At 37.0% G+C, this 24,066-nt stretch overlaps 1 protein-coding gene across 1 annotated transcript in view; it reads left to right on the forward strand.

Moving 5' to 3' along the window:
• Positions 1–22,635, forward strand: part of LOC129753291 (putative epidermal cell surface receptor) — an 81,111-nt gene extending 58,476 nt beyond the window's left edge. Inside the window, 9 exon segments of the mRNA XM_055749092.1 lie at positions 4,148–4,361; positions 12,949–13,731; positions 13,734–13,814; positions 13,955–14,797; positions 20,244–21,104; positions 21,107–21,122; positions 21,185–21,360; positions 21,421–21,642; positions 21,706–22,635. Of these exon segments, the coding sequence (XP_055605067.1) occupies positions 4,148–4,361; positions 12,949–13,731; positions 13,734–13,814; positions 13,955–14,797; positions 20,244–21,104; positions 21,107–21,122; positions 21,185–21,360; positions 21,421–21,642; positions 21,706–21,713 (3,204 nt within the window). The 3' untranslated portion in view covers positions 21,714–22,635.
• Positions 22,636–24,066: the final 1,431 nt, after the last annotated feature.

Consider the following 24,066-nt stretch of genomic DNA (forward strand, 5'->3'; position numbering starts at 1 on the left):
CAATGTTGGTCACCAAAGCTTTTAAAAAGCTATTATTAAACATGTTAGAAATTTTTGTTTTTTTTTCGGTTCTGTCAGTTCTCGGAGTTTTTTTTTAATTTTTCCAGCAACCATAATGGTTGATGAATGATGATTGCATTATTCAGATATGATCTGGTAAAATTAATAGCTAAAAAAACCAATATTTTAATCATATATTGAGCGTCTTTTCTACTGCCAGTCAAAATTTTAGGTAAAATGTATATGAAAAAGTATCTTAAAATAAATGCGCCTCGTCAAATCTGATGGTCAATCATGATGGAATTGATGGAAAAAGGCCTGAAAAAATATTTTCCAATGCTTGCATTGTGAATCCATCAACATGGCGTCATTTTGTGCTCTTCGATTTTGCAACCAACATGGCGTGAGTCAATTCATAGTTTTATTATGGTTAAATGATGACCCCAAAAAAAGCTACGATTTGACGTTTCTCTCGCAAGCCAACCAATAACACGCTAAGGATGAGTTCCTCATTTCTGAGTTGTTATTCATTAGTACAGTAAATGAGGACAGACTTTTTGAATGAAAAGGGATTGGTTTTGAATGACCCGTGGATTAAATCATGAGTTGAAGTCAAATTTCGTTGTCTGACGCCATCTTGAAATCCAAGATGGCGACTTCCACTGAACTTTAAAATGGTGTAAATGACTTGAAATCGCATGAAACTCCAACAAAATGGGTATCGGGTGAAAGGGCTAAACGAGTAGAAGTTGAATTTCGCTATCAGACGCCATCTTGAAATCCAAGATGGCGGCATCCGCTCAACTTTTAATGCTTAATGCTGACAAAAAGTCGCATTAAACCACCACTACACGGGTATTGGGTGAAAGGGCTAAACTAGAAGTCGATTTTTTTCTTTCCGACGCCATCTTGAAATCCAAGATGGCAGCTTCCACTGAAATTAAAATACTGTTAATCAATAAAAATCGCTTGAACACAACTTTTTTTTCACGTAATAATACATTAAAACTACTATTTTAAGGCAATTTAGATCATTTTAAATCACTTTTATTATTTTTTCATTATGTTTCTAATGCATTTAGCACTTTTCTTGTTTTGTTTATAGTTTTTGTTTTTTTTTTTGCCATTTATGTAATTCTATTATTCCTATCATGCTATTATGTTTAAATTGTATTGGCCTTATTCTAACGAAAACTATAAGGCTATGTTGTTTCTGTTAACCGTCTGATTTAGGCACATGTGCCAAATTCGATGTTGCCAAATTCGATGTTGCCAAAATCGAATGTTGCCAAAAATGAACAGGGTCTGTATTGTGGTGGTTTTTGTGGGATTTTCAGTCATTTACAGATTTTCAGAGAAACGCGAAAAGAGATATTTGACTTCTATCATTTAGCCTTAGCACCCAATACAATATATTTGGGAGTTTCATGCTATTTTCATTCATTTACAGTATTTTTAAGTTCAGCTGAAGCCACCATCCTGGATTTCAAGATAGCGTCAGAATGCAAAAATAAACTTTTTATAACCTATCCCAATTGACAAACACCCATATTTTGGAGGTTTCATGCGATATTCAATGATTTAGAGCATTTTTAAAGTATATAGAAAGCTGCCATCTTGGATTTCAAGATGGTGTAAGATAGCAATATTCGACTTCTACTCGTTAAGCCCTTCCACCCACTACCACCTGGGTTTCATGTCATTTTAAGTCATTCACTACATTTTAAAGTTTAGCGGAAGCCGCCATCTTGGATTTCAAGATGGCGTCAGATAGCGAAATTCAACTTCTACCGGTTGATTTCTTTCAACTTATACCCCTATAATATAGGTTTTATGCGATTTTCAGTCATTTACAGTATTTTCAAGTTGAGTGGTAGCCGCCATCTTGGATTTAAGATGGAGACGGGCAACGAAATTTGACTTCTACTCGTTTATTACTTTCAACTAATAACCATATTGTGAAGGTTTCACGATATTTTCAGTAATTTACAGCTTTTAAAATAAAAGCGGAAGCCGCCATCTTGAATTAATGATGGCGTCAAGCAACAATTTTTTTCCTACTATTTGGGCCCTTTCACTCAATACTCATATTGTAAAGATATTCATATCACTTTCGGTGATTTCAAGTTTTCAAAGATGTATTTTTTTAATTTTAACTCAAAACCAACACGCATAAAATGTGTAAAAATGGGAGTTCCAATTCAAATATGTGCTATCTAATCTGAGCGTGTCCTGTTTTGACATCTTGATCGAGAACTGTCACTAAGTTTTATGGCGGTTTAATAATCATGCACTGAGTGCTATTATAGAACATGCAAAAGAAAGCTTGGAGCAAACTTCTAGGTTTGTGTTTTATTAAAGTTTAAAAAGAGCATTCATAACTCTTTCAAAATAACTAAAACAGCATGTTTAATAAAAGTTTTATTAGCGTTTTCAAAACCATCTGAAAACATATGGTCGAAAAAAAATTATAAGCATTCTGCATGACCATAATAAAACCGCCATAAAACGAGCTGCACAAAAAAATGCCATAATTAAACCATAATAAAACTTCCTAATGCTAGTTGGCATAATCTGTGTTACTTGGGATAGCAAATATTTAAAAACTAATACTCGCAAATTAATAAAAATAGCACAACAGTGTCGCAATTCAATTGGCACAGATCTTTACGATTCCATAAAATCACTACAATAAACTTTCAAAAACAATCAAACTGAAACCTTCAGAGAAGGGAAGTCATTAAAGTTTCAAGGCTATAGTTTCTTGTAAATCACCAAAGGAAATACAAAGCACTTCCTTTCTTGATAAAGATAAACGCACATTTTAATTTCAAATTTCCAAACGTAAATTCAAGTTTATCCAGTTTTAAAAGTGTTGTCAAGGGAACTAACACGTTCTGTGTTTCACCAAGCATGGCATGCATTTTATCATTTTATGACGATGGAACACAAATTAATTTCTGTTGGAAGGGCATTGTTGAAGGGTTTATCAGTTCATCCAGCTTACATATTTTAACTAGTGCATATATTTTAATGGGGTCCGATAATCCTCTCCTTATACAATTAGTTGGACTCGCGTAACACATTAAGCTAAACAGTTACATTTTGACAACGCATCAATTTAGATTTACTGACGCTTAAAATCACTGATAGTCAAATCAATGCACAAAATAGGGGGAACTTGTCTACTACCGGACACTTCCGGTTTTTTAGCAATAACTTCAAGAACATATAAATGTAAACATTGGTTCCACCACTGATTTCAAGATAAGCGATATTATGATCATCAAACTATATTAGACAAAAAAAATTTTAACATAAGCATGTGTTAAGAAAAATCTCTTTATGTTAGTTTCAACTCATTTTAAAAAGTGTCGTCTATGGCTGGACACTACGGATTACTTCAACAAAATTGTCACCAAAAGCACAAAACGTAGCAAAATGATTCAAATCACTTGCACAGGTCTTGTGAGTACGGGTTTATGAGTACTGAACATTGAAGTTTTTTTTGACAAACCAGAATAGTATCATTTTATCGATAAAAAAAACTTGACAAAATTGTCTGTTAACGGACATCTTTTTTTACATCTAAACATATACAATGGTATTTTTTGCAGAATATTCGCAGATGGTACTTTTAGACACTATTTATTTGAAGCTCATTTACGATTTTTCATGTTGAAGGTCATTACTTAATTTATTTTCAAAATTTTATTTTTATAGCTGATCAAATTTCAATGCTTTTTGATGTGCTATTTTATGATTTCCGTTGAAAAATGACAGAGTTATGTTGCTTGAAATATGATTTTATTTTATCTACAAAAAATTCTAATCAAATCTCACTCGAAAAAAAAAATTGTTAGAAATCTGAAAATATACATGTGTTTTTATGTCGTAGAAATGAATCAAATTTTAAATTTTGGGGAAGATCTGAAGACCCCCGGCGCAAACCTATCAGATAATAAAAAAAAACCACAAATGCAAAGTTTAGGCGATGAAAACTTGTGGAGTCAAATTTCAAAATATCCAAAATGAGTATTGCATTTTATTAAATACCTTTGAATTCAACATTTCGTTTTTCCTTTATATTCTAAATTTTGAACAAAAAAAAATTCATAATTTCCAAAACTTTTTTCCTTCCTTGCAGACCAATCAAACACGGGACCAAGGCTGTGACGAGCGATGCACCTGCGAGGAGGACGGAAAATGGCGCTGCGAACCGCGATGTGCCAGGCCCTTCATCAAACGGGGCAAAACCCTGCCGGACTCCTCCTCCGGATGTTTCGAGAAGCCCTCCAAATCGGACGATTGCTGCGCAATGCTGGTTTGCCCCTCGGAACGGCTGGTCGATGGACGATCAGGCAAGTTGAGATATATCGACATTTTTGAAAATTGGAAATATTTTTAGAATATAATAAGCCGTTAGGATAAAAAATAAGAAATTTTTGTAGAAGATTCCTCATTTAAGTAAGCTGTCAATTCGTGACGCAATTTTCAAAAGGTGATGGAATCGGTAAATCGGAATTGCAAATTAGTTAGCCAACTTTCGATGCTCTTCTCCAAATTTACACGAAAACATCCCACATACTCGCACGTTCGATAACCGTGGCCACTCGGTGCACCCAGATATCGTCCAAAAGGTATAGAGACTTGGTCCAAATCGGTGAGTTTATTTCTGAGGTTTTTTTTTCGTGTGAATCCTCCCTAGATGGTTCATCGTTCCAAACATCAGTTGAAATGGTGCGAAATGCAGTTTTTCGGAGTGAGTCAAACGAAACCAAAATTGAATCATCCAATCAAATCCCTCACCCTCCGACGAAAAAAGGGGTAAATGTAAGTAAGTGGAGTACCCCGATTTGCTTACTCGTGTAGTGACCAGCTACTGATTGTTGGATAACCACCGATTTCTGATGATGACCAAAGTGGCATGAAATTGATTTTGTTAATCTTTCCAGTTGTGCGATTGGAATGTTCAAAGAGTTTGGACGCGGCGAACGGTTGATTCGACATCTGTTCGAATGATCGTTGCACCGCTATGGTGCAAATTTTGCAATTACCTTTGACGCTGAAAGTGTGATTGATTTTTGTAAAATGAATGTAAATTATGAAAGCTTTCATGTACCTATCTACTTCTGTAAAGATTTGCAATTTCGCAAATTGGAAGAAATTTTGACGATTTCTTTTTTTTACATTACTGTTTTTTGTGCGTTTAGAAATAACTGATAATTGTGAGAACTGTTTACTGACAGACAGAAACAGAGATTTTTGTCGTGGTGGAGGACATTTTCGGAAACTTAGTTCTACATTTGAACAATTAAAAAAAATTGCTATTGATAAGTTTTTCCTCTAATGGCGACCGTCAAAATGTTGGCTTTTCGAGATTTAACGTGATGCCAGGGTCCTTGACCATGTTTTTGTATTGATCACTAATTTGAAATATAGGGGAGAATGAGGATACTTGATCCCTGAGGATACTTGATTCCTTAGCTAAATCTCGAAGCAGGAATGACTTACAAGAACCAAATGTTGTAGAAAAATGTGCTAAATGAAGAAAAACAATTATGCCATAAGCAAAAAATTTTTTAACAAAATAATGTTTTGAGTTCTTGAACTTTGTTTAAAAAATTTCACAAAATGCAACTTGAATATCTTTTTCTAACACTTTGAAATGATTCTGACATGAAAAAATTAAAACAAAAATATATATTCCAATACATAAACCGTTAAAGTGTAATATGAACTTCATAAAACCATATTTTCAAAACAGTGGTAAACTCTCAACATTTTCCAGATAAAGTTTTCTAAAATGTTCATTATGGGCTCAATTGATCCATAGAGTTCAAAAATGTATTTTTTTTTCTTCGAAATAGATCGTGATCATTGCTGATTACAAGATTACGATTATTTGTCCAATAAGTGATATTAATACAATAATTGTCTGGCAAAAAGAGCTAAGAAATTTGATTTTCTCTTAGATTGAGAAAATAGCGCCTTAAAGTATACAACAACACTAGGGTTGAGACATAGTTTTGGAATTTTCTTCGTCTGATATTTATTAATTGTGAAATGAGAAAAAACATGATTAAAATAGTCAGTTGACATTCTTTTTTGAAATTTTGTTTGATTTTTTCCTAGGACTAGGGCCCCTGGAATGAATGATCAAATCTCCTTCAATAAAAGATCATGTCTCCCTTAACTTCAAAAATATCGCATTTTTTTTACTTCCACGAAAATGCTTCTAGTTCATCAACAGGTTCATGTTTCGTTCCAATTTTTGGAGCATATAAACTTGAAATTACACGCTATCAGAAAATGCAAATGACGACGAGTTGCTAAATTTTTCCAAAAAGATATGATAAAAATAAGAAAATATGATCAAGTATCCCCATTCTCCCCTACATAATAAGTAATGGGCAGCCACAAAAAATATTTTAAGATGATGTACAGATTTCAAATCTCATTTCAATATATGTAAATAAATGTGAAATTGAATAAACAACAAAATTAAAACACATTGATGTATCCAGTTAAATTCTTATTGGACTTTTTCAGTCCAACATCATCTAAGGACCGAAATCATCAATTTTACATCAATACTCAGCATAAAGCCAGCACTTTTTAAACATCAAATAATGACGCAAGCCACGTTCGATTACTCATAAAATGATTTTTTTAACAGAATAAAAATTGAAACGAAGGTTGATAAATTTAGCTAGAAGGATACGGTTTGGATACATATATTAGTGTCAAGAATTCAGAGGTTAAAATATTTGTGAATATCGTCAAACGGGGCATCATGCAACAGCAAGATTAGATGCAATATTTGTAAACCACAACACTTATTCAATTTTTATTTTAATATTATATAATTAAGTATCATTCAATGAAACAAAATAATGATGACATATTTTCTCACATTGTGAAATAGTTTTTTGAAGTTTTTTTTTTCTCATTTTTTGATGTCCTAAAAAAATTTCGAACAATCACCACATTTCTTTAAATAGTTATTTTACTATTCAGTTACCAGTCTGGGATAAAATGCATCAAAATGCAAATCAAATATTCGCCTTTGAAATCTCGTTTCCATATTGTTTTACATCTTAATCATTTAAAAATTTCATCGTTTAAAAAATAATTTGAAAGATTTCAGCTAAAAGAATGTTTTGTTGTATTGATTATTAATCGCATGATTTTGTAAATTTAAAAGTATCTGGTGTTACCAATAATTTTTTTGACTATGTCCATTGGATGTCCCATCAACCTTAAAATTTTTGATGTAAAAGCGGTAGTTTTTAGAAACTATTGAAGTTGAAAAGTATTGCATTATGCTCCAGTTGACAGTATTTATTAAAAAAAAAATTTCAATAAGTCGCAGTTTATCATACGTTTGGTTCTATTTCATTTGATATTTTTGTATAAAATGCGGAACAAGAAATTATTCTGAAGAAAAATCTGTTTACTATGAAAGAGTACCGTAAACTGGGGGAACATTGATCACTTTTTTAAACCACTTTCGAATATTTTTGAAGGGATTGCTTTCATATAACACATAAAATACTTACTGAGGTAAGTAGTATAAAGCATATGTTGATTCTCATCACTGCTGGTCGCTCTATAAACGACAAAAACATGATTATTGATAACAGAATATTCAAACGAAATAAGTGGCTATAACTAAATGTTTGTTACAATACCTACCAGATTTCACGTTTCGAGGTAACTTTGATCACTATGGTTTTAACGTATCTCAACATCTTCTAAAATATTGGTTTGATGCCAACTAGCACAAATGGCTAAAAATATCAATAACAGTATTTTTTTTTGTTTAGACACAATTGAATTTTTCAATGTTTTCTTTCAGAATCAAATACACTCCAAAGATGGACATTTAGGGGCAAAAATTTCTCAATATTTTTTGGCCTAAAAAACAAATGAAATGTAACATTCATGCATTTCCTTAGGTCCTCTCACTGTTCCTATGCTTTTTTTTATTCAAACTTAACCATTTGATAGGGTTTTTAGTCATTTGTTCTATACAAACTTTCTCATAGAAAATGTTCGTTTTTTTAATATACAAAAATTATCATAGAATTACCATAAAAATAACTCTAAAACTACACTTAAACAAAGGAAAAAAAGTTAAACTTTTATATAAAACAATCCATTTGCTTCCAAATGCTATCATTTAACAGTAGAGGTATTTGTTTGTGAGTCTTCGAAAAAAACAGATACACTGCCGGCCAAAAGTTTGGGATCACCCACTAAAAAACATGCAAATTTTGATCGTTCATATCTCAGCCGCCTTAGGACATATTGAAAATCTTCTGATATCATTTGAAAGATAATGTTCAATAGCTATCTCGGAGGTATTTTGCCCAAATATAATGTTTTAGTTTTGAACTTAAAACTTAACCTAAAGTTATACCATTTTCAAAAAATCGCACTCAATATTCATAGCCGATCATCTCGGGATAGGGTGGACCAAATCTCAAAATTTGAGTGGCATTAGAATTCCTGTTCTTTACTTCTCAAAACACAATCAAAAAATTTTGTGAAAAAATTCAAAAACGTATTTTTAATTAATAAAATAGACACTTGAGTTATCGTCCAAAAGTTTGGGATCACCTCTTTGTATGATGAGTTTGGAATCATTCTTATAAAAACATGCAAATTTGTTTTATTCATATCTTTCTCATCTAACATCTTATTGCAGATCTGAAGGGCTCATTTGAAGGTAAGGAATTATTGTTTTTTAATAAATTCATTCAAAAATTATATTTTGAAGTGATAACCATAAAAAATCACCTGAAATTAATTGTTTTTTGAAAGTTCCCAGATTTTTTTTATAGTTCTCACCTTAAAATTTAATTTTTGAATGAATTTATTAAAAAACAACAATTCCTAAGCTTCCAAATGAACCCTTCAGCTCTGCAATACGATGTTAGATGAGAAAGATATGAATAAAATAAATTTGCATGTTTTTATAAGAATGATCCCAAACTCACCATACAAAGAGGTGATCCCAAACTTTTGGACGATAACTCAAGTGTATATTTTATTAATTAAAAATACATTCTTGAATTTTTTCTCAATTTTTTTTGATTGTGTTTTGAGAAGTAAAGAACAGGAATTCTAATGCCACTCAAATTTTGAGATTTGGTCCACCCTATCCCGAGATGATCGGCTTTGAATATTGAGTGCGACTTTTTGAAAATGTTATAACTTTATGTTAAGTTTTAAGCTCAAAACTAAAACATTATATTTGAACAAAATACCTCCGAGATAGCTATTGCTCATTATCTTTCAAATGATATCAGAAGATTTACAATATGTCTTAAGACGGCTGAGATATGAACGATCAAAATTTGCATGTTTTTTAGTGGGTGATCCCAAACTTTTGGCCGGCAGTGTATATGAAAACTTTTAAATTAGAGTTTAAGTAATATAAAAAATCTTCAACCACAAACCAAATTTTGCCTATTTGAAACTCAATTAAAAGGTCTTCAAACGTAGAAAACAGTTTTCAGATATTTTATCTTTAGACTTAGTTAATGATGATTATCTGCAAAAATTTTATGTTGATAAAAGTTACCCTGGAGATCAAATTACCCCAAGTTTACGGTATATTCAATCGTCAATTTAAAAAAATGAAATGCAATGCAGATTAAAGGGCTAATTTAAAGAATTTTTAAACTGAACAGCTACATTTTGTTGATTTGCAAAAAACCACCGACTCTCAAAAATCACCTGGGGGGAATCGAACAATTTTCATCCGAGAGGAAATCGGGGAAGTCCAAAAACATTTGCCCATGACTTTTTCGAGACTGTCATTCGGGGAAAAAAAAACATTTCTACTAGAAATCGACTTCTTGGGATGGTTCTCAAAATACAGAGATGTTTTAGTAAATGTGTAGAAAGTTCAAAGAATTTCTTCTAAATATTTATAAAGCGTCTAACACTTAATTTTTCTTTGGAATGATCAAGAAATAGTTGAAACACGCGAAAAAAAATATATGACGAAATGGTAAAATTATGAAATAGCAAATATGATTTATTTTATTAAGTCATTTTTGTTTTTCGTGTAATTTTTATAGTAATTGTCATTGTTTCAGTGTTTGTAAAGTCCCAAGCAACCAAAAGTCACATATATACTTGAATGAAGGCATTGAATGTTACATATTAGCTGACATAGAGAATCAACTGCCCAATTCCCTTTAGTAAACTTTATGTACTCATTAATGAACTTGAAAGTTGCAAAAGTGATTAACATGTACGTTGCATGTGACTTGTTTTGCCCAATTCCCATTAGTGAACTATATGTGCTCATTAACGAACTTGAAAGCTGCAAAAGTGATCTATACGTACGTTATAAGGGACTTAAGTCACATAAAGGGCACAAAAGTGCTCAATACGGGATTTGGTAAGTCACATAAAGGACACAAAAGTGCTCTAACGGGATTTGATAAGTCACAAAAAGTGCATTGATGTGCTTTCAAAATCAAATCACCTCTTCGAGTTTTAGTTTCAGTTAGAACAACATCTAGGCGTGGTCTCGTGGTAGCGTGTTCGATTCTCACCACGAAGGTCGGAGTTCGATCCCCAAGCCGGGCAAGTTTTTTCTTCAATAAGTAGTTTTGCACTTGAGTTTGTAGGTTGAGCAATTTGTCGAGTTTGAAATCCGGCGCGTGGCATCATGGCGGCACCGGTATTCAGAATACAGTAAATAATCAAGAGAAGGTGATATGAACCGAAGCCAACGGTTCAGTTGACATAGAGAGAAAATTTTTTGCTCATTTTGCGATTTTTTGGAAGCTGAATTAAGAGGCCGCTGGAAGCTGAATAGAATATCATTAAGATTTCTTTGGAACTTGAAAGTATCAATAAGAACTTAAATTTTGAGCTGCATAGAACGTACTTCATATCAATGATGGGGCTGAGTAAGCGTTGTTGTACCTGTTTTATGGGACTTTTGGTTGCTTGGGGTTTATCAGATTTTGTTATTTTTGTATTATTTTTTATGTTTGTCTTTTTGTAAGAACTTTTTTTTTGTGATTTTTTTATAAATTTGATGTAATTTGACATTCAAGTTTTATTTCTATGATCCATTTTTCGAAGATATAACTGTTTGGCTTTAGGCTTCAAAAATGGTCTAACTTTTTTTACGGTGGTATTTAAATGGTCTAACTTTTTTTACGGTGGTATTCATCACTGTTGATGAGGCGACAATATGTTCGACCGCCCCGACTCATTAATAGTGATGAATACCATCCTTAAAAAGTTAGCTTATTTTTGAAGCCTAATAACTTTTTATCTTAACTCTTATCGTTATGCAGTCTTCGGATAAAATATTTTTCATAATTTAGGCTTTAAGAAAACCCGTTTTTTGAAAGAAATCGGCCGACGGTAACCAAAGTTTTTGATGAAAAACTGATTTTTCATGTTTCTCCTGAACAAAGTCTCAAAATCCCATACAAACTTCATGCTCGTTGAGCGACCCCTTCCCGTGATCCGATCTGGCCCAAACTTGGCATGAGATCTTGTACTAGGCCTAGGATCAATTTTAGCCTGCAGCGCATAACATTTACAGGTTTTGAATTTCCCATACAAATTTGGGGCAGTCTAGTGGACATTTTGGGACGAAACATGTTTCTATAAATATTTGGTACCCCTCCAGTAAGGAGATATGAAGGGAGGAGAAGGGGTAGCTTACAATTTTTTATATAACTCGAGAACTAATGAAGCTAATGGAACCAAATTTGGCATGGGAGGGTATTTGGGTACGAGAAATGGTGCTATAATTATGTCAAACCCCTCCCGCTCCCTTCTTCCAGTGAAGATAAAGGAAAGAGGAAGGGGGACTTCCATACATTTTTAAGGCATAACTTGAGAGCTTTTCGAGCAAATGGAACCAAATTAAGCTTGACTGGGAATTTGGGCACGAGAAATGGTTCTGTGAATATTTGGTGCCCCTCCCGTCTTCCAGTGCGGAGATATAAAGGAGGGAGGGAGTCTCTTTAGAATTTTGAGCAAAACTGGAAAAGTTATCAAGCAATTTAAACCAAGTTTAGTATGGGAACGTGAGCGTTTTGACATAATACTCGCCATAAGAAAAAAGGGATTAGTTTTGAGTTCACAGTTCGAACTCCGGTTCGAACCATCGCAAGGAGGAAAAAGAGAACTTAAATTTAGATTATAGAACCGAGCTATGTTTTGAACCTCAGTCAAACTCCATTTTAAATTTGAAATAAGGTGCGCGTAGCATCAATCTTTCTTCAGTAGTTTGATTTCAAATTAAATCATATCATGGAATCTCCGGAAAGATTTTTTTTAACGAAATTGTGAATTGCAGTCAAACAAATAAACGTCGAATTCCTGAATTTTCTATTACCATATCTATATGTGTGTATGTTGATTAATTACCATGGGTGCACGGATTCACCACACCGGATGAACTGTTACGGAGTGAATGTATTGTGTTAATGTAGGTTTATTTCGGAAGAACGAGTCAATCAGGTGGGCTAGTTTACTTACATGTATTCCGACAATCGTGTATATACCTGGCCAGCTGGCAACTGATTGAACATTCCTATAATATAGTCAGTTGTAAGAGGAAACACATCTTACCTGTCGGCGATTCCAACCCACAAGTTTTCTCACCAATACCGGGAATCGAACCCAGTACGCCTGGCACACCAAAATCAGACTCGCCTATCCGCTAGACTACATTGGCGATTTTCTGAATTTTCTAATACCATATCTTATTGCTGAATCAAGTCCGATTAAGCGGAAATTAGGCACAAGTCAGTTTTTTTGACCAATCTACAATCCATATGTTCGATCTGGAAAATTTAAAATTACCATTGTAGCTGCCATCCTATAGTACATGCACTTTTAAAAGAGAACATAGCCCAACACGTATACTAATCCTAGCTACTCTTCCCTCCTTAGATCCCATGGGCCAATCAACGGACAAAATTCCGACTACATCGACGGCAATCGTTACGAGCTGTATATATCGGAACCAGTCCTACAACATCGGAGCCAAGGTTGAGATGGGTTGCGAAAAGATCTGCACCTGTAATACCGAAGGTGAGCTTGACTGCGTAGCCCGGTGTCCTCCGATGAACGAAACTCGATCGGAACACTGCGTCACCGTACCGGATCCGAACGATGCGTGCTGTAATCGGGAATTCTGTGACGTGATTTTGGATGATCACGAACAGAGTGGCGGAGCGATGATGATGATGGCACCCGCAGGAAGTGCTTCATCGTCTTCAGCTAGCAGCACAACGACAGCTCGAAGTGCTGCCAAGGTCGATTTCAGTGGAGAGATCGATCAGTGCGAGTACAAGGGTAAGATGTACACCAAGAATCAGCAGTTCCATGACGAGTGCGATTCGTTGTGTTTGTGTACCGACGTTGGAGTTCATTGCGCTAAAATCGAGTGTCCTTCCTATTTCGGGTTGGACGTATTGGATCCACACTGCCTTCGTTGGGAGCCGGAACCGGCTACATTCCGAGCAATAGCTCCCAGGTGTTGTCCTGAACGCATGCGATGTGTCGACAACGGCACTTGTGAATACAAAGGAGAACAGTTTGACAACTGGTCGGAAATTCCAAGCAACCTGACTGGTTGTGACCAGCATTGCTATTGCGAGTCAGGCGTTGTAGAATGCCGACCTGCTTGTCCACCGGTTCCAGCAACTCCACCTGCGAATCTACCATGTAATCCCGAATGGCTCGGTTAGCTCCTCTACCCGATGATGACTGCTGCAAGCGATGGACATGTTCCAACGGTGAACCAACTATTACTGGTAAGTTATCGTTTAAAAGCGATCTGCAATGCTTTCTTTGCCTTTTGTCCTTCAATACTGTACGTATGCTCCATTATCATCGGCACTTTGTCGCTAGTTTATGCACGTATCATTCATGCTCGAAACATCACATTTTTCAGGCAATGACGTTCTAAAACCTCTGCTCATGCCTGAAACCATCAATCAATTCCTTCCCAATAAACCTCCTAAAGGCGAGAAAGGAGACAAATCCAAGTCAGAGAAAGAACAAGACACATCCAAAGAAACATCTCATGCTCCCTTCTACCCAACGATCGACGGTAAACCACCGAAAGTTCCGCAAGAGAAGCCACACAAGAAACACCAAAAGGAAGACTCCAAGAAAGATCACTACAATAACATTTTCAACGGAGGCGTTCAACCAGAGAGCAACGAAAGCAACAAATACGACTACGCAAACTACGACGATAGTTCGAAGCCTGCTACTCTTGGAGTTCAACGACCCGGGCCACCGGGATATTATGGGCCGGAGCTGAAACCTGGCTACAACGAGTACAACCCCTATCTACACGTGACCGGATCTGGAGCGCAAGGTGGATCACTACCCTTACCCCCCGGAGGTCAACTGCCCCATCATCCCCTAGACAAGCAAACGCTGATCAATGCACTCGGAGCCAATCCACAAAATATTCCCCCGAACATCCGCATCGAACAGTTGCTGCAGCAGATTCACGCCCAAGCAGATCCCAATCCCGGTCCCATTCTGCACCCCAGTCAGCATCAGAACATCAACAACATTCCACCCTTCCAACCGATCCCGCCACCCCATCAGGGCGTTGGTGGCGCTGGAGGTCCGGGTGCGATCTCCGGTAACGGTATCAACTACGGTCAATACGGTGAGCCGCTAGACATTGGCGTTGGAATCCCCAATCACCACCCAAGGCCACACCATCAAGTCCCACCACCACCACCACCCTTAGCACAATCACCACACCAGCAAACAGGTTCACTTTCATCCCGTTTTATTTTTCTTTAGCACGCAACACACACACACACTACAAGCTTACACTGGAACTTGCTTCGCTTTGAACTTGACCCTGTACTAAATAATGCCCAGTAGTCGCTGACTTAATAGAAATTATTGCAAATGAACTTAATGTTTGTCACGCGCTTTAACATTTTTATCTTTAGCACCGTGTTCACAATTATTGAACGAAACAGTCACTTCCACTAACATATAACACCGAAAAACACCAATATCATCACAAAGTGATTAAGTCTTAATGATTGGTTTTAAGAACAAGGCGTAGTTGATAATGAAAAAAACAAATTTTCGTGATTTTTTGATTACTCCGTACATTTATAGTAAGCTAAATGTTCTAACCCAAATAGGCGCCTTTGACTTTCATTTGAGCTATTTGGAACATTAGCATGTTAAAAAGTGTTTTATGAAAAATAAGTCAAAGTCCAGAAACTATAAGGAAAATGAAATTTCTAACTTTTTTGTTTCAAGGGATAGAACTTAATTCTGTTCTTCAAAGTTGTAAAGGGTGATACGGTCAAAATTTTGTCAAGGGAAAACGCGTGTAAATCGGAGAAATCGTTTATTTAAAAAAATAAATTAAATTTCTTTTTCGAGTTTAATTAGTATAAAATTCAGGAAAAATATTCAGTTAGGCTCTGCTTTTCCAAATCCGAATTGCCGGGCCTAACGCTTAACCCCTGCCATCAGATTTTGTACAGCCACCTTGTCCACCTTCTTCGCAGCAGAAAGCCAGTTTGCCTTGAACTGCTGCTCGTCCTTAGCAGTTTTTTTGGTCTTCTTTAGGTTCCGCTTGACAATAGCCCAGTATTTCTCAATTGGGCGGTGCTCTGGCGTGTTGGGAGGGTTTTTGTCCTTGGGAACCACCTGTACGTTGTTGGGGGCGTACCACCCCATGGCCTTTTTACCGTAATGGCAAGATGTCAAATCCGGCCAAAACAGTACGGAACAACCGTGTTTCTTCAGGAAAGGCAGCAGACGTTTATTCAAACACTCTTTCACGTAAATTTCTTGGTTGACAGTCCCGGAAGCTATGAAAATGCTTCTTTTCAAGCCACAGATACAGATGGCTTGCCAAACCAGATATTTCTTCGCGAACTTTGACAGTTTTAAAGTGCTTGAAAATATCTGCTACCTTTCCCCTTCCTTTTGCCGTATAAAACTCCTGTCCCGGAAGCTGCTTGTAGTCGGCTTTGACGTAGGTTTCGTCGTCCATTACCACGCAGTCAAACTTCGTCAGCATCGTCGTGTACAGACTTCGGGATCGCGCTTTGGCCGTCGAATTTTGTTTATCATCGCGATTTGGAGTCACATCCTTCTTGTAAGTCGATAGTCCGGCTCGTTTTTTGGCTCGATGCACGGTTGTAGACGATACACCCAGCTTGTTTACGGCATCTCGGAGAGAGTGGTTAGGGTTTCGCTTGAAACTACCGGCAACTCTCTTTGTCGTCTCAGCGGCATCCGGTTTTCAATTTCCCCCCGACCCAGACTTCTTGGTTGTCGTCAAACGTTCTCCAAACACTTTAATTACATTTGTAACGGTTGATTTAGCAAACGATTAGCGATTTTGCCAGCTTTGCGTGCGAGTAGCTCGGATTTTAACGATGCGCGAGCGAAATTTTGATACGCTGCTCCAGGATAGCTAGAATCCTTAGGTATACTACTCCGGTGGTTGCATATGTATTAGTAGGCCAACCGAAAAATAGTTATAGAAATTCCTCAGAAATGTATGAATTTTTTTTTTAATATCAGTTTTATTATAAAACTATTGATTTTAAAATTCTGCAAAAAATATAGAAATGTTCACCAAAGTATTTACAATGCATTAAGTGCTCTGCGGATGGAAAAAATATTTCTTAAGTGGTTTTTTATAGAGTTAAAAAAATGCTTTTTGCTGAATTCCTTATAACTAAAACATTTTAAATTTTTTAGTATCTAAAATAAAGAAGCATTCATTACAAGTTGTAACAAGTCATTTTTCACCATATTTTTACAACTACATATGAAAAAATGCTCTCCGAAATTCGAATATTTTGCTGAAATACTGCTAAATTGCCAAAGAAAAACTGTCTCGTAGTCAAGATAAAGAAAGCTTTTGAACATAAATTTTACGAATTGCTACACAACGTATTTCAAAGAATGCGACTGATTACTTATTTGGACAATAAGACACCCAAATCATCCATGAATTAAAATTATGTTTCAAATCACTTACATATTGTTCGAAATTTCGTAACTATTTTTGACCCTGTGTGGCTCTGTCGATTGAGGTTAAGCGCAATGTCATACCTTTTGATCTACCTATCTTGACGCTGCTCTTCTTTCTTGGACGGCATTTTGACAACTGAAGAGTGAATTTCAAAATCAAAATAGGAGCACCATTCTACACACGCACACACACCTTCAAAATGAGGGGTGTTCAGGTTTTTTAAATGCAAAATTGAAAGAAATACGTCAAGTTGATATTGATCAAATTTTGACCGTATCACCCTTTAGAATACCTATACAAAATATGAAACTTTATTGAAAACATCAAAACTCTATCTCTGTTCAGAGCAGAGTTATAGGGGTTTTACTTTGAAAGTTAGTTAAAAGTTTAAAGTTTTTAAACCTTACTATTGTTAGATGAGGGTTTACATGAATAATATGTTCATAACATTTGTTGAGGCTTCCAAATCACACGTTTTGCGCAAGATTTCAACATTCTACGATGTTTCCCACACACAAAATTTCCGAGGCAAGATTTTAGCAAAATGTTAATGAAATTTGACCAGCTATACATTTAACAATCAATTTAGCAAGTTTCGTTTTTAAACTAACATTTTTTCCAGAATGTTTTAATTAAATTTTAGCAAAGCCGGTAGAAAAGATTGCGCAGGATCTGAAATTGATTATTTTTTGTCTTTTTTTCTGCAAATTTGGAGGGAATATATGATTAATAAAAAGAATGCTATTTATATATCATATTTTTTCAAAACACTCTCCACTAACACTTTTTTCATTGATTGATTGTCTTGCACTCAACTTGGCTTTTAAATAAGTCCCTTCCGTTTTAAGAATATTCTCAAACTTATTGCTAGACCATCAAATACCTCGACTTACAAGACATGGATAGAGAAGAGATGAATCATCCTGAGGAAGATCCCGGGAAAAAATTGAGTACCTCGGGGCCTTCAAAAACATTTTATGCCTCTTTGGAGCTATCGAGTGTCTTTTTCCTCTCTTCAGGGCCACTGAATATCTTTTTGCTCTGTTTGAGACTATAGAATACCATACACCTGATATCTTTGGTATTTTCATCTTTTGGGATGAATTAATCCCGAAGTCACCTTTTTGTTCTTTCAGGCGATCGAATGCATCTTTGACCTACTGGGATACTCACTGAGCTTCCACTCTGAAGTCTTTGTTATTTTGTAATCATTTCTTAACCCGGGCAGAGCACCAGTCATCGTAGGACCATTTTTTCCCGGAGGGGCAGACTGGAATGGATCTGGATAGGATACACAACTGGGACTCCGGTTTTGGAAATGATGGCAAGTGCGAAAATTATTGAAGTTCTTCTTTCGGTTGGAGAACCGAAAGAAGAACTTCAATAATTTTCGCACTTGCCATCATTTCCAAAACCGGAGTCCCAGTTGTGTATCCTATCCAGATCCATTCCAGTCTGCCTTGCCTGGGAATTTGATCCGTAAATGTGATTCACTTTCTGGAATAACCAATAATAACGATGGCTGTAACCGAGGTGGGAGACCAAATCCACGCTTAAGCGCTCATCGGTAACTCAATTTCAAGTCAAAACTCCAGCATATATACCCTGCCTCTTGTTACGATTCAAGACAGCCTTTACTCGTAACTTGAGGCTCGCTTGGTTTGCACGACTATCGTCCGCCTCTGTTCGAGACCACTGCAAGAGACCAATGACCTCTCCTCTAACGTCTCGAGATCATTGCTCCACATGGTTTGGCTCAAGGCCCTCTCCTCACGCGCCTGTCACAGCATACGTCTGGGGTAGAGTGCCCCAAATGACTCGACATTTGAAAAAGTTATGCGCTGCAGGCTTAAATTTATCCTAGGCCTAGTACAAGGTCTCATGCCAAATTTGGTCCAGATCGGATCACGGGAAGGGGTCGCTCAACGAGCCTAAAGTTTCTGTGGGATTTTGAGACATTTTGTTCGGGAGGAGCATGAAAATCCAGTTTTTTATCAATAACTTTTGTCCCCTTCTGCCGATTTATTTTAAAAAAGGGTTTTCTCGAAGATTCGAGTTAGGATAAAAAAAGGCACTAAGCTTCAAAAGATAGCTATCTTTTTAAGGGTAATATTCATCACTGTTAATGTGAGACACTGCTTCGAACATTTTCACGCAACGCTAACAGAGGTGAACATTACCCTGAAAAAAGTTACCCTATTTTCGAAATCTAATAACTTTTTTATCATAAGTAGAATTGAAATGCAGTCTTCAGATGAAATACTTGTCATAGTTTAGGCTTTAAGGAAAAAAAGCAATCGGCTGGAGGGGACCAAAGTTATTCATGAAAAACTGGAGTTTCATGCTCCTCCCGAACAAAATGTCTCAAAATTCCATAGAAACTTTAGGCTCGTTGAGCGACCCCTTCACGTGATCCGATCTGGCCAAAATTTGGCATGAGACCCTTTACTAGGCCTAGGATCAATTCAAGCCTGCAGCGCTCAACATTTCAAAAGCTTGAAAATTCTTATACAAGTTTGGGGCAATTTAGTCTGGGGCTTTACGAAACTACTCGAATGATTCCCGGCGAAGACGTCATCCTACACCAACTCAAGTGACTCACCCGCCGACGACGTGAAGCCACCTCACCCGAGAGTATTTCGCGGCGTAAATACTCTTCCCCCTTCGAGTTCGACTCCGAAGAAGGTCAAGTCTAATCCCCGCAGCTTCCGGCGTAGGGAGCGCGTTCTACTCGTATACTCCGCGGCAGTAGAGGTATCCTACAAAAAGTTCGCGACAAACCTAACAGCTCGTCATACGCAGAAGGTAGAGTCTTATCTTTGTATGCTTTACTGCCAAGATCAGACGCACACTACTCGAAAGCCTCCCGCCGAACGGGCATTCTACTCCGACCGTGGTCCGGTCTTCCTTCTTCCTTTAGGCTGGCAACTTTGGGCTGGCAACCCATAGCTTTTCGCCCGCCCGTGTGCCGAATCGAGAGTAGTTTATCCTGGACTCGCGCCTGTAACGCTTAATTTAAATATGGATGGGTCGAGTTGTATTCTTACATACCGAGTCTAAATCAAGCTAACAGATTTCTATATTGATATTGCAACATTTGTCGTCCTACAAAGAGACTAATATTTACGATGATTACCTAACTGAAACTACTTATCCAATGTTTTTAATATTTCACGCTAACATTGTCTTCCACCGACAGGTCCTGGACTAGGTTTTCCGGCACTGCAAGCGGACCTAAAGGTGCTGGCCCTGGACGCTGTCGATCCCAATACGGTTCGAGTGATCTTTATCGTTCCCTCGGTCTACGTGGGACTACATGGGCGAGTCGAGCTTCGCTATACCCGAACCCGCAACAACGACACATCGACCTGGCAGGCCCAGGTTTTCGCTCCACCGGATGACCTGATAGCCACCTCGCAGCTGGAATTCGAACTGCCTGGCCTAGAGCCCAACACCGAGTACAGGGTGAAGATCACGTTGGTCTTACGGGACGTCAACTCGCAGCCATCTAGTCAAATTTATACCGTGCGAACTCCGTCGGATCGAATCATAACGCCTCCTTCGTTGATCAACCATGAGCTGCACTATCCACACCTCAGTCAACCGACCAACTTCCTCAAGGAGGTTATCCAGGATCCGGAGCTGAGGGCGGGAGATGTAAACGCCACCTGGGCCAAGATAAGCTGGCGTAAGCTGGACGACGAAGAGCTGGACTACGTGGATGGTATCCAACTACGATACAAAGAAATCGACGGCATGGTGTACGATGCCACTCCTCTGATCCACAGGGCGTTGAGTGAGTACACTTTGGAGAATCTAAAACCTCAAACGCGATACGAGGTAGGAATCTTCTTCATACCCTTCCCGGGTCACGGTGAAGAAGTTCGGGCTGGAGAAATGGTACAGATTACCACGGCTCAGCGAATCGACATCTATGGCTTTGAGGTTATCGTTAATGTTAGCAAAGTTAAGGCTAGCAGCGTTGAAGTCAACTGGTCCGGAGTTCCCTATCCGGAAGACAAATACGTCAACATCTATCGGGCGATCTATCAGAGCGACAGTGCAAAGAGGATTCAAGGTTTGTTTTATGTTTGAGGTTTATTGGGATCTTTGTACCAACTGTTATCGTTTTACCAACAGCGTATTCAAGGTTGCCAAGCGTGACTCGACGACTGGAACTCTGATCACCGAGCTTAAACCGGGCACTAGGTACAGACTTTGGTTGGAGATGTACCTCACCAATGGTAGCATAAAGAAAACGAATGTCGTGAACTTCATCACCAAACCGGGCGGTCCAGCGATTCCTGGAAAGACCGGTAAACTTGCAAAAAGCTTTTGTTCAAATGTCCTTATGATCATCAAAACCTCTCTCTCAGGTAAACTCTCGGTGGCTGGCGTCGAGGCGGTTCCTGGTGATTACTATGGTCCCCTGGTAGTTGTGGCCGTTATCGCAGCTCTAGCTGTGATGTCTACGCTTATTCTACTGCTAATTTTGACGCGAAGACGAGTGCAAAGTGCCACCATAACACCACCTCGGAAGAATGAAGTGTCCTACGATAACCCTAGCTATAAAGTCGAAATTCAACAAGAAACTATGAGTGAGTTTTTCTTCCAAATCGCGTCTGAAATTTTAGTCACTAAATTTTTTTCACTTCTTTCAGATCTATAACGCCACTCCGGAACAGCTGTAGATTTGCACTAAACAAACCACCCAGCGACGCAAAAATAGATAGAAATTATTATTATTTTTATGATTACCGACTGCCATTGCGAGGGGCGCCCATTTTGTATATTTATTTTACCCTGGTAGGTACGCTTTAAAGCGAAGGCACAACCCTGTAAATAAGATTAAGAAAAAAAAACTGAAGAATCTCTTTACAGCAACTTTGTCGCTTGATGAAGACATTCATTCAAACTTATGTGAAATTTTTCGGGAAAACTGCACTAACAAATTATTAACAGAAAAAAACTTAATGAAAGTTCTTTCGATAAAAACAACAAAACAATTTTTCACGAACCATAAATGGAATAAAGAAACTTTTCTTAACATTATAAAAAATAAAACCATAAACCGCCTAACGATTTCCCGACTATGTAGACAGCTCACGAGTTCGCGGTTGAAAAAATCATCATGAAGCAGAAGCCTTACGAGCGTTGGCTAATCCGTCCCAGGAAAATTCTCCCCTCCAAGAAGGAGGGGATGAATATAACCATTCTTCCGATATATGTTGCACCTATAAATCCCAAAGCTTTAAGACATATCCATTTTATATCTAGTTTCCTAAACAAACAAAAAATCAACCGAATACAATGAACAGGAATCATCATTCCCAGTGACCATTCCGAACTAATTTTATTCGAATTAGGACAACTATGTAGTTCGTACTGTTAAAAAGAGAAAAAAAAACAGAAGAGATCAAATCAGCATTCCTAACAACCTGTTCAACGTTTGTAGAAGTACGAAAAATGAAAGGCTGTAAATACTTATTGTTAACGGAGATAGTTTGTAAGAACGATCGTGCTAGGTAATAGAAATTGTAGATTATTTTGGAATGTTTTGTATGTAAATAAAGATGTATTTTTAAATCCAAGTTAAACTTTTTATTCCATCCATCTTCTGAGGACTGTTTTGGAAGAAACCCTCTTCTTTGGGCACGAGACATGGATATTGCTTGAGAAGGACCTGCGTACACTCCAAGTATTCGAGCGACGAGTGTTAAGAACCATCTTTGGCGGCGTGTAGAATAAGTTCTCCTAGAGAACGGAGTGTGGAGGCGAAGGATGAACCACGAGCTTGCACGACTCAACGGCGAACCCAGTATCCAGAAGGTTGTGAAGGCTGATCGGATACGCTGGGCAGTACATGTTGCACGATATCGGACGACTGTCCTGCAATACAGGTGTTGGAGAACGGTTGCGAGTGAATTTTGGGAGTTATGTTCGTCAGATTATGTTGTGACACGGAATACTATGGAAATAAAAAAAAAACTCTACTGCTAAACGGCCAGAACTGAATTTTAATTACCAAACAGTTAAAGAAACCAGCATATTGAAAAACTTTTCAAACTAATTGATCATTTAACTGCAAAAAAATAATTGGAAACATAAGATAACAAGGATCTTCAGATAAGTTGGTTATCGAAACCTTAGTTTTCCTGGTGTATCAGCATTTCATACGAATTGAATAGGGAAAAAGAAAATTTATTTTCTTAAAGATGGATTTAATCATCTTTAAGAAAATAACGTCATTCGTTTTTTTAACGCAAAATTAAGTATGACCGAGGTTCAAAACATAGTTCGATTCTTTGAACTTTAAGTTTAGTTCCCCTTTTCCTTCTTGAGATGGTTCAAAACGGAGTTCGAACTGCAAACTCAAAACTAATCCCATTCGTGTCATTTTTGCCGAACCGCAGGTAGTTACGAATAAAGGCATTCGGTTGTTAGATCTTGTCTGTTGTTTCTTTATGTTCCAAAATTAAGTAGATATATTTAACCAAGTAAAAAAACATATCTGAACAGAATCTAGGCATTATTTCCAAATATCTAAAACGAAAAAGGAAGAAAAATACTCAAAATTTAATGTGTTCATCGAATCACATCAGCAGTGCTGAGACGCATCAAGGGTAAAACAAAAAATTAGGTTCATTTTTAAATTTACTCTAGAAAATATTTTTTTAAGGCAAAATCTACAAAATTTCAAAGAGAAATTCAAGTTTTTATTTATTTTAGCAAATTATCAGAGTAAACCCGGGTGAAATTCGGAACGTTTCAACAATATCAGGCCATCCCATTTGACTTTTCTCGAATTCTCGATTGGATTTATGGGCAAGCATGAATATATGAATAAATTCTGGGAGAAACGATAATCAAAGTATAAAGCTATCCACTGTGAAATATTCTCGGATACATCTGAGATGTTTAGCTGAAACCATAAGTTTTTAGTGATTGTGTAGCAACATTACTTTAAGATATTTAATAAAGTATTCAAAACCAATAGAAAAATTTGACAAGTCTGTAATTGT

This window comes from Uranotaenia lowii, chromosome 3 (assembly GCF_029784155.1).
Source record: "Uranotaenia lowii strain MFRU-FL chromosome 3, ASM2978415v1, whole genome shotgun sequence".
NCBI classification, from domain to species: domain Eukaryota; kingdom Metazoa; phylum Arthropoda; class Insecta; order Diptera; family Culicidae; genus Uranotaenia; species Uranotaenia lowii.